This window comes from Nicotiana tomentosiformis, chromosome 9, assembly GCF_000390325.3.
Source record: "Nicotiana tomentosiformis chromosome 9, ASM39032v3, whole genome shotgun sequence".
Taxonomy (NCBI): Eukaryota; Viridiplantae; Streptophyta; class Magnoliopsida; order Solanales; family Solanaceae; genus Nicotiana; species Nicotiana tomentosiformis.
Genome location: NC_090820.1, coordinates 96,926,366 through 96,938,943, shown reverse-complemented (window position 1 = coordinate 96,938,943; position 12,578 = coordinate 96,926,366). Strand labels below are relative to the sequence as shown.

General features: G+C 39.2%; 1 protein-coding gene across 1 annotated transcript; it reads left to right on the top strand.

Annotated features, from left to right (window-relative positions):
- Positions 1-492: 492 nt before the first annotated feature.
- On the top strand, positions 493-2,605 carry LOC138899241 (uncharacterized). The gene is made up of 2 exons (XM_070185383.1): positions 493-690; positions 2,084-2,605. The coding sequence occupies exons 1-2, from the start codon at positions 493-495 to the stop codon at positions 2,603-2,605; spliced, it is 720 nt and encodes a 239-aa protein (XP_070041484.1).
- The last annotated feature ends 9,973 nt before the right edge of the window (positions 2,606-12,578 follow it).

Genomic DNA, 12,578 nt, shown 5'->3' with positions numbered 1-12,578 from the left:
CAGACTGTAGCATAGGTGTTTTGTACATTCTACTAGTTGCTCATACACTTGTGACACCGGGTCTTGGAAAAATGCTAGTAGACACTTGATGGTTTTTGGTATTTATTTCCCGTATCTTGCTCTTCCATTGTTTCACGCTTTACTTTACAATAATTTTCCACTTCTCATTTACTTAATAAATAAAATTCAACTATTTTGAAATTATTAAAAAGATTATATACATGGCTAGTTCACCGTTGGTTTGCCTAACAGCGACGGTGGGCGCCATCACGGCCTATAAAAGAAAATTGGGTAGTGATAATATGGTATCAGAGAAATAGGTTCACGTAGGTCTCACAAGTCATGAGCAGGCCTATTAGAGTCTTGCGGATCGGTGCGGAGACATCCGTACTTATCTTCGAGAGGCTATAGGGTGTTAGGAAACTACTTTTTCTTCATCTCCTCTCGTGCACTTGATGTTGTACTAAGTACCTTTTTCTTATTCTCTCACAAATGGTGAGAAAGCGCATGACAGATGTACCCGACTATGGAGGAGATGTTCCCCATATTGCTAGAGGCCGAGGGAGGGCTCCGGCTCTTGTTAGAGGACGAGGGCATTCTAGGGTTGCTCCAATTGTGCCACCAGTGGATCCGGTGGAGGATCCTATTTTTGAGGAGCAGGGCGAGATGCCCGCAGCAGAGCCGGCCCTGGTGGATTTCATGTCTGCCCCAGGATTCTAGGAGGTCATGGGTCGTATGCTGCAGTTTATGGATTCTATGACATAGACTGGTTAATTTCCAGCAGACCCTGTCACATCTCAGGCGGGAGGGGGAGTACAGACCCCTACCGCTCAACTTCCAGGGTATGCAATTGTCGTATATTAGACCCCCGGTGCACTACCCGTGGGCGGAGCTCAGCCAGTTATAACGGCTATACCAGAGCCCAGACCAGCTGTGATCAATGAGCCGCCGAAGCTATTGGATAGATGGACCAGGCTACATCCTTCTGCTTTTGGAGCTAAGTGACATGAGGACCCCTATAACCTTATTGATCATTGCAGGTACATACTGCACAACATGAGGATATTGGAGTCCCATGGGGTGGACTTTACCACCTTTCAACTTGAGGGTAGGGCCCGTAGATGGTGGAAGTCCTATCTTCTCTGCAGACCAGTAGGTTCTCCTCCCTTGACGTGGGATCAGTTCACACGTCTCTTTCTGGATAGATATTCCACCCTCTCGTATGGAAGAGTTGCGATTTCAGTTCGAGTACCTCCAACAGTGTCAGATGTCGGTGACCGACTATGAGGCGAGATTCTTTGAGTTGTCTCGCTATGCACTTATGATACTCCCTATCGATGCAGAGAGAGTGCGGAGGTTTGTTGTAGGTTTGCACTCTGGTATCCAGGCCACTATGGCCCGAGGGGTTGAGATAGGGACTTCTTACGAGCTAGTTTAGAGATAGCTCAGAGGATCGATGGTTATCGTCAGCGGAGCCGAGAGCAGACTCCGAGGGACAAGCAGTTTCGATATTCTGGAGGGTTCAGTGGTGCTCCATCTGAGGGCAGAGGTTAGTTCGTGAGGCGTCAGTCTAGCAGGCCCACATATCCAATACCGCTGCCTTCTCGGGGTGCTCTAGTGCAGCCCTATTTCAGTGTCATTCCATAGAGCTCCTACCATCCACCAGCTATTCAGGGTTCCTCTAGAGGGTATTCAGGCCATGAGGGTCAGGCTTCAAGTCAGTAGTCCACCGTTCCGAGAGGTTATTTTGAGTGCGGGGATCTTGGCCTCATGAAGAGGTTTTGTCCTAGACTTTGGGGCAAGGCAGTACAACAGGGTCATCAGCCTATGATTACCGCACCAGTTACTACACCAGCTGTACGACCGCACAGAGGAGAAGGGCAGGTGGGTAGGGGTCATCCTAGAGGTGGAGGCTAGTCATTTGGCTCCCTATCTAGGTTCTATGCTTTCCATCCAGACAAGATGCCGTAGCCTCAGATGTCATGATCACAAGTATTATTTCTACTGTGGTAGGGATGCTTCGGTACTATTTGATCTAGGCTCTACATATTCATATGTTTCATCTCTGTTTGCTCATTTTCAGGGTGTTCCTCATGTTGTTGTGGATCGAATTTATCAGTCATGCATCATGACTTTCTATGGTTTTGAGACTAGAGTGGATCTTCTATTGCTCGATATAACTGACTTTGAGATCATCCTGGGCATGGAGTGGTTCTCTCTATATCATCTCGTCCTTGATTGCCATGCGAAGACTGTTACCTTGGCGATGCCAGAGTTGCCTAGATTGGAGTGGAAGGGTTTATCTATCAGTACATATAGTCGGATTATCTATTTTATGAAGGCTCGACACATGGTCGAGAAGGGTTATTTGGTTTATCTAGCTAATGTTTGGGATACGGTTACTGAGACTCCGGTGATTGATTTAGTGCCCGTGGTCCGGGAGTTCTTTGATGTGTTTCCTTCTGATCTACCAGGCATGCCACCAGATCGTGATATCGATTTCTGTATTGATTTTGCTTCAGGTACCCAACTTATCTCTATTCCATCGTACCGCATGGCTCTGAAAGAGTTGAAGAACTTGAAAAACCAGCTAGAGAGTTGCTAGCAAAGGGGTTTGTAAGACCGAGTGTGTCGTCTTGGGGTGCACCGGTGTTGTTCGTGAAGAAGAAAGATATGACTATGCGGATGTGCATTGATTACCGCCAGTTGAACAAAGTTACCGTTAAGAACAAGTACTCGTTGCCCCGTATTGATGATTTGTTTGACCAGTTGCAGGGTGATAGTGTGTTCTCTAAGATCGACTTGAGATTGGGATATCATCAGTTGAAGATTCATGATTCAGATGTTCTGAAGACGGCTTTACGGACTAGATATGGCCACTATGAGTTTCTAATGATATCTTTCAGTTTGATCAACGCCCCAGCGGGGTTTATGGATTTGATGAATCGGGTGTTCAAGCTATATATTGAATCGTTTTTCATTGTCTTCATTGATAACATATTGATCTACTCACAAAGCATGGAGGAGCATGACCAACGCTTGAGAGAGGTGCTTCAGACTTTGTGGGAACATAAGCTATATGCTATATTCTCCAAGTGCGAGTTCTGGTTAGATTCTGTGGCATTCTTGGGGCATGTTGTATCATGCGAGGGTATTAAGGTAGATCCCAAGAAGATCGAGGCAATTTAAAGTTGACCTTGTCCTACCACAACGACCGAGATCAGGAGTTTCTTAGGGTTAGCAGGTTATTATTGCCGACTTGTGGAGGGATTCGCATCTATTGTAGCACCTTTGACTAGATTAACCCAAAAGGGTGCTCCGTTATGATGGTCCGATGATTGCGAGATGAGCTTACAGAAGCTCAAGACCTCATTGACTTCATCACCGATGTTAGTATTGCCTTCCGGTTCTAGGATGTATACAGTGTATTGCGACGCTTCACGCGTTGCCCTGGGTTGTGTATTAATGCAGGAGGGGCGAGTTATTGCATATGCTTCATGTTAACTGAAGCCCTACGAGAAGAATTATCATGTACATTATTTGGGGTTGGCCACGATAATTCATGCTCTGAAGATCTGGAGGCATTTTCTTTATGGGGTGTCCTGTGAAGTTTACACCGATCATCACAGCTTGCAGCATTTATTTAAGTAGAGGGATCTCAACTTGAGGCAACGCAGGTGGCTTGAGTTACTAAAGAATTATGATATCACCATCCTTTATCATCCGGGCAAGGTGAATGTGGTTGCGGATGCCTTGAGCAGAAAGGCTGAGAGTATGGGTAGTTTGACATTCATTTCAACAGAGTAGAGGCCATTGGCGTGGGACATTCAGTCCTTGTCTAACAGACTTGTGAGGTTGGATAATTCATAGCCCAGCCAAGTTCTGGCATGCGTTGACGCTCAGTCTACATTATTCGATTATATCAAGGCTGGTCAGTTCGACGATCCGCACTTGTTGGTTCTTAGAGAGACTGTACTACAGGGTGGTGCCAAGAAGGTTGTTATCGGTGAGAATTGTGTTCTGCGGCTTTGGGGTTGCCTATGTGTTCCTAATGTTGATGGCTTGAGGGAGAAGATTATAGAAGAGGAACACAGTTCTTTGTATTCTATTCATGTAGGGGCTACGAAAATGTATCGCGACCTGAGGCAACATTATTGGTGGCAGCGGATGAAGAAGGACATAGTTGAGTATGTGGGTAGATGTCTAAATTGCCAGCAGATCAAGTATTAGCACTAGAGGCCAGGTGGCCTTCTTCAGTAGATGATTATACTTGTTTGAAAATGGTAACGCATCACTATGGACTTCGTAGTTGGGTTGCAGCAGACCTTGAGGAAGTTTGATGTAGTTTGGGTCATTGTGGACAGGTTGACCAAGTCGGTACACTTCATTCCGATTGTGACTACGTATTTTTCAGAGAGATTGGGCCAAATTAACATTCAGGAGATTGTTTAGTTGCATGGTGTTCCTGTTTTCATTATATCAGATTGAGGCACTCAGTTTACTTCGTATTTCTGGAAGGTAGTACAGAGTGAGTTGGGGACTCGAGTAGATCTCAGCACGGCCTTTCATCTGCCGACCGACGGACAATCGGAGAGGACGGTTCAGATCTTGGAGGATATGCTCAGGGTATGTATCATTGACTTCAAAGGGTAGTAGGACCGATTCTTGCCTTTGGCCGAGTTTGCTTATGACTCATTTGTTAACTTCTTTAAGGACTAAAATCTCATATTTACTTTATTGTTGTGAAAATAACTCATCAAGTAACATTAATCTCTGTAGCGTGCGCAAAAATTCTCTTAATATAATATTCATAATAAGATTTATTTACTTTGAAATATATCCATTCCCTATTCGTGGAGGATGAGTTAATGTACGTTTCATCATTTCTCCTTTGGCTTGTGCCAAATTAGTTGCTGGAAATATGAGTGTTCAAGATTAGTATAATCTAACTAACAATTATTAGCATTTGATATGTTGTGAAATAGGAAATATCATAATATATAGTTCAGAATCTTTTGTGCATCATATTGCATGTCCAACTTAAAAAAGTTACAATCTTACAGGTGATTCACATAATATTGAGTGAGATTAAAGTTGGAAAGGCACCAAAGTGAATTTTCCTTTCTTGTAACTCCATGGTGCCATGGGGAAGTACTAGCACGAAAGCAATAACACATGGAAATATCTCACAACTTCCGTTATCATATAGTCATTTGCCAGTAGCAGGTTTTTGGCTTTGCCACTTCTTGTATTATATTTCTTTCTTAGTGAGACCCCGTTATTTCTCATTAAGAAAGGGCGTATGGAGGAGGCAATAGCATCCCTTAAGATGTTGAGGAAATGTGGAGCAGAATCAGAGCTGCAGATGTTGGCAGGCATGATGGAAAATGAAGGCAAAAGGAAAAGGAAGAAACTATCATACTTACCCCTTTTACTGTTTAACATAGTGGCTCAAACTTTCCAGCAAGTGTTGGGTTTAGACTCAATACTATTCTTTGTACCATTACTTTTACAGTCATCTAGATACACCTATAATGTCTCCTTCATCGCTCAGCTCATTGCCAAAGTTGTTCGAGTTGGAGTTGATGGACTTACTTATCCGTGTTACAGCTTCTTCGGCCGACGGAAGACTCTAGTCTCGGCATGTTTATGCATGATTTTAGCACATATACTTCTTCATTTCTTTCTTATTTAGGTTTATATATATATATATATATATATATATATATATATATATATATATATATATATATATATATCAATTTTATTAACTGAAATATAGCATATGTAACTTGATAACACTTTTCTTAAATTATTCCAGGTTTCCTTGTTGGGTCTCTTCCGTTTGGTAGTGACTAAATCTTTAAACTGAGCCAAAAGAGTGCCTATGTTGGCATGGCATTTGCCATCCCCCTCATAGGCTGCTATTCAATGTTCTCAGGGCCTTCTGAATGGACTGGAGAATCATACGCCGAAGCGATTAGAGTGGTAGACGAGCATATCTTTTCTCATGTCCCTAAACATGAATCCAACCGTTTTGCTGCTTTTTTTTGGCTCTCAAAGCATGGATATTCATGTCATTTGCTGCTCTGACACTAGTAATGTGCTTCTTAATTTAAAAATTTTTGCCCAAGAGAGATTTTGATTTTCTTTTCCATTTAATTAGAATCTACTAAACAAAATTGTATACAAGCATTATGCACATATTATCATTACTAAAATAATTTACGCAAATATAATACCTCACCCTAGAAGTGCTTTCAAATGGAAAAAGATGCACAAAATATGCACATGACTCATTTCTTAACTTCTTTAAGAACTAAAATCTCATATTTACTTTATTGTTGTGAAAAAAACTCTTCAAGTAACATTAATCTCTCTAGCATGCACATAAATTCTCTCAATATAATATTCGTAATAAGATCATAATTTTCTATGTTGTGAAATAAGAAATATCATAATATATAGTTTAAAATCTTTTGTTCTTCATATTGCATGTCACACTTAAACAAGTTACAATCTTGCAGGTGATTCACATTATATTGTGTGAGATTATTATTAGAAATAAGGTGCCAAAGTGGATTTGCCTTACTGATAACTCCATTGCCGGAGTTGTTCGAACTGGAGTTGCTGGACTCACTTATCCAAGTTACAGCTTCTTAGACCGACGGATGACTCTAGTCTCGGCATGATTTTAGCACATATAATTCTTCATTTCTTTCTTATTTAGGTTTTATTTATATATATATCAATTTTTATTAACTGAAATATAGCATATGTTACTTGATAAATGTTTTCTCAGATTTTTCAAGGTTTCCTTGCCGGGTCTCTTCCATTTGGTAGAAGACCATATCTATCAAATGAGCCAAAAGAGTGCCTATGTTGGCATGGAATTTTCCACCCCCTCATAGGCTGCTATTCAATGTTCTCGGAGCCTTCTGAGTGGAATGAAGAATCATATGTTGAAGAGATTAGAACGTTAGGCGCATGTTGGTAGACGAGCATATCTTTGCTCATGTCCTTAATCATGAATCCAGCCATTTTGCTTCTTCTTTGTGATCTCAAGGCTTGAATATTCATGCCATTTGCTTCTCTGACACTGGAAATGTGCTTCTTAATTTATAAATTTTTGCCCGAGAGAGACTTAGATTATGATTTCTATTTAATTGGAATCTTCTATGGTAAATTTTATACTAGCATTATGCACATATAATAATTACTAAAATAATTTACGCAAAAATAATACCTCACCCTAGCGGTGCTTTTAAATGAAAAAAGATGCACAAAATATGCACATACTCATTTGTTAACTTCTTTAATGACTAAAATCTCATATTTACTTTATTGTTGTGAAAAAAACTCATCAAGTAACATTAATCTCTCTAGCATGCACATAAATTCTCTCAATATAATATTCGGAATAAGATCATAATTTTCTATGTTGTGAGATAGGAAATATCAGAATATATAGTTTTAAATCTTTTGTGCTTCATATTGCATGTCAAACTTAAACAAAATCTTGCAGGTGATTCATATTATATTGAGTGAGATTAATGTTGGAAATAAGGAGCCAAAGTGGATATCCCTTACTTGTAACTCCATGGTGCTATGGGGATGTACTAGCACGAAAGCAGTAAACATGGCAGCATCTCACAACTTTCGTTATGGTTGGAGATGGTCATTTGCCAGTAACAGGTTTTTTGCTTTCCACTTCTTGTATTGTCTTTCTTTGTTAGTGAGACCTCGTGGTTTCTTATTAAGAAAGGGCGTATGGATGAGGAAATAGCTACCCTTAAGATGATGAGGAAATTTGGATCAGAAGCAGAGCTGCAGCTGTTGGCAGGCATGATGGAAAATGAAGGCAAGAGGAAAAGGAAGAAATTATCACACTCGCCCCTTTTACTGCTTAACATAGTGGCTCAAATATTTCAGCAAGTTTTGGGCTTATACTCAATACTATTCTTTGGACCATTACTTCTGCAATCAGCTAGATACACCTTTAATGCCTCCTTTGTAGCTCCGCTCATTGCCGGAGTTGTTCGAGCTGGAGTTGCTAGACTCACTTATCCGAGTTACAGCTTCTTGGACCGACGGAGGACTCTAGTCTCGGCTTGATTTTACCACATGTACTTCTTCATTTATTTCTTATTTAGGTTTTATTTATATATATTAATTTTTATTAACTGAAATATAGCATATGTTACTTGATAAATGTTTTCTCAGATTTTTCAAGGTTTCCTTGTCGGGACTCTTCCGTTTGGTAGAAGACCATATCTATCAAATGAGCCAAAAGAGTACCTATGTTGGCATTAAATTTTTCACCCTCCTCATAGACTGCTAGTTAATTTTCTCGGGGCCTTCTGAGTGGAATGAAGAATCATACGTTGAAGAGATTAGAGCGTTAGGCGCATGCTAGGAGACGAGCATATCTTTGCTCATGTCCTTAATCATGAATCCAGCCGTTTTGCTTCTTCTTTGTGCTCTCAAGGCTTGGATATTCATTCCATTTGCTGCTTTGACACTGGGAATGTGTTTCTTAATTTATAAATTTTTGCCCGAGAGAGTCTTAGATTATCATTTCTATTTAATTGGAATCTACTATAGTAAATTTTATACTAGCATTATGCACATATAATAATTACTAAAATAATTTACGCAAAAATAATACCTCACCCTAGTGGTGCTTTCAAATGGAAAAAAAAGGCACAAAATATGCACATGACTCATTTGTTAACTTCTTTAATGACTAAAATCTCATATTTACTTTATTATTGTGAAAAACACTCATCAAGTAACATTAATCTCTCTAGCATGCACATAAATTCTCTCAACATAATATTCATAATAAGATCATAATTTTCTATGTTGTGATATAGGAAATATCAGAATATATAATTTTAAATCTTTTGTGCTTAATATTGCATGTCACACTTAAACAAAATCTTGCAGGTGATTCATATTATATTGAGTGAGATTAATGTTGGAAATATGGTGCCAAAGTGGATTTCCCTTACTTATAACTCCATGGTGCTGTGGGGATGTACTAGCACGAAAGCAGTAAACATGGCAGCATCTCAAAACTTCCATTATGGTTGGAGGTGGTCATTTGCAAGTAATAGGTTTTTGGCTTTGCCACATCTTGTATTGTCTTTCTTTGTTAGTGAGACCTCGTGGTTTCTTATTATGAAAGGGCATATGGATGAGGAAATAGTTACCCTTAAGATGATGAGGAAATGTGGAGCAGAAGCAGAGCTGCAGCTGTTGGCAGGCATGATGGAAAATGAAGGCAAGAGGAAAAGGAATAAATTATCACACTCGCCCCTTTTACTGCTTAACATAGTAGCTCAAATATTCCAGTAAGTGTTGGGCTTATACTCAATACTATTTTTTGGACCATTACTTCTGCAATCAGCTAGATACACCTATAATGCCCCCTTTGTAGCTCCGCTCATTGCCAGAGTTGTTCAAGCTGGAGCTGCTGGACTCACTTATCCGAGTTACAACTTCTTGGACCGACGGAGGACTCTAGTCTCGGCTTGACTTTAGCACATGTACTTCTTCATTTCTTTATTAGTTAGGTTTTATTTATATATATCAATTTTTATTAACTGAAATATAGCATATGTTACTTGATAAATGTTTTCTCAGATTTTTCAAGGTTTCCTCGCCGGGACTCTTCCGTTTGGCAGAAGACCATATCTATCAAATGAGCCAAAAGAGTGCCTATGTTGGCATGAAATTTTCCACCCCCTTCATAGGCTGCTATTTAATGTTCTCGGGGCCTTCTGGGTGGACTGAAAAATCATACGTTGAAGAGATTAGAGCGTTAGGAGCATGCTGGGAGATGATCATATCTTTGCTCATGTCCTTAATCATGAATCCAGCCGTTTTGCTGCTTCTTTGTGCTCCCAAGGCTTGGATATTCATGCCATTTGCTGCTCTGACACTAGGAATGTGCTTCTTAATTTATAAATTTTTGCCCGAGAGAGACTTAGATTATCATTTCTATTTAATTGGAATCTACTATAGTAAATTTTATACTTGCATTATGCACATATAATAATTACTAAAATAATTTATGCAAAAATAATACCTAACCCTAGCAGTTCTTTCAAATGAAAAAAGATGCACAAAATATGCACATGACTCATTTGTTAACTTCTTTAATGACTAAAATCTCATATTTACTTTATTATTGTGAAAAAAACTCATCAAGTAACATTAATCTCTCTAGCATGCACATAATATTCATAATAAGATCATAATTTTCTATGTTATGAGATAGGAATTATCAGAATAAATAGTTTTAAATCTTTTGTGCTTCATATTGCATGTCACACTTAAACAAAATCTTGCAGGTGATTCATATTATATTGAGTGAGATTAATGTTGGAAATATGGTGCAAAAGTGGATTTCCCATACTTATAACTCCATGGTTCTATGGGGTTGTACTAGCACGAAAGCAGTAAACATGGCAGCATCTCACAACTTCCGTTATGGTTGGAGGAGGTCATTTGCCAGTAACGGGTTTTTGGTTTTGCCACTTCTTGTATTGTCTTTCTTTGTTAGTGAGACCTCATGGTTTCTTATTATGAAAGGGCGTATGCATGAGGAAATAGCTACCCTTAAGATGATGAGGAAATGTGGAGCAGAAGCAGAGCTGCAGCTGTTGGTAGGCTTGATGGAAAATGACTCCAAAAGGAAAAGGAAGAAATTATCACACTCGCCCCTTTTACTGCTTAACATAGTGGCTCAAATATTCCAGCAAGTGTTGGGCTTATACTCAATACTATTCTTTGGACCATTACTTTTGCAATCAGCTAGATACACCTATAATGCCTCATTTGCAGCTCCGCTCATTGCCGGAGTTATTCGAGCTGGAGTTGCTGGACTCATTTATCCGAGTTACATCTTCTTGGACCGACGGAAGACTCTAGTCTCGGCATGTTTAGTCATGATTTTAGCACATGTACTTCTTCATTTCATTCTTATTTAGGGTTTCTTTGTATATATCATTTTTTATTTATTGAAATATAGCATATGTAACTTGATATTAGTTTTCTCAGATTTTTTCAGGTTTCCTTGATGGGTCTCTTCCGTTTGATTGAAGACCATATCTTTCAATTGAGCCAAAAGAGTGCCTGTGTTGGCATGGAATTTTCCATACCCCTCATAGGCGGCTATTCAATGTTCTTGGGGCCTTCTGAGTGGACTGAAGAATCATACGTTGAAGAGATTAGAGCGTTAGGCGCATGCTGGGAGGCGATCAAATATTTGCTCATGTCCCTAATCATGAATCCAGCCGTTTCGCCGCTTTTTTGTGCTCTCAAGGCTTGGATATTTATGCCATTTTGCTGCTCTGAAACTGGAATGTCCTTCTCGATTTATAAATTTTTGTCCGAGAGAGATTTTGATTTTCTTTTCTATTTAAGTGGAATCTACTATGGTAAATTTTATACTAGCATTATGCACATATTATCATTACTGAAATAATTTACGCAAAAATAATACCTCACCCTAACAGTGCTTTCAAATGTAAAAAGATGCATAAAATATGCACATGACTCATTTCTTAACTTCTTTAAGGACTAAAATCGCATATTTACTTTATTGTTGTGAAAAAAACTCATCAAGTAACATTAATCTCTCTTGTATGCACATAAATTCTCTCTATATAATATTCGTAATAAGATTAGAATTTTCTATGTTTTGAGATAGGAAATATCAGAATATATAATTTTAAATTTTTTCTCCTTCATATTGCGTGTCATACTTAAAAACCTTACAATCTTACAGGTGATTCATATTATATTAAGTGAGATTAATGTTGGAATAAGGTGACAGAGTGGATTTACCCTACTTATAACTCCATGGTGTTATGGGGAAGTACTAGCACGAAAGCAGTAAATATGGCAGCATCTCACAACTTCCGTTATGGTTGGAGATGGTCATTTGCCTGTAGCAGGTTTTTGGCTTTTTCACTTCTTGTATTGTCTTTCTTTCTTAGTGAGAGCTCGTGGTTTCTTATTAAGAAAGGGAGTATGGATGAGGAAATATATACCCTTAAGATGATGAGGAAATGTGAAGCAGAAGAAGACCTGCAGTTGTTGGCAGGCATGATGGAAAATGAATGCAAGAGGAAAAGGAAGAAATTATTACACTCGCTCCTTTTACTGCTTAACATAGTGGCTCCATTTTTCCAGCAAGTGTTGGGCTTAGACTCATTACAATTCTTTGGACCATTACTTCTGCAATGAGCTAGATACACCTATAATGCCTCATTTGCCGCTCCGCTCATTGCCGGAGTTGTTCGAGCTGAAGTTGCTGGACTCACTTATCCGAGTTATAGCTTCTTCAGCCGACGGAGGAATCTACTCTCGGCATGTTTAGTCATGATTTTAGCACATGTACTTATTCATTTCTTTCTTATTTAGGTTTTCTTTGTATATATCAATTTTTATTAACGGAAATATAGCATATGTAACTTGATATTAGTTTTCTCAGATTTTTCCAGGTTTCCTTGCTGGGTCTCTTCCGTTTGGTAAAAGACCATATCTTTCAACTGAGCCAGAAGAGT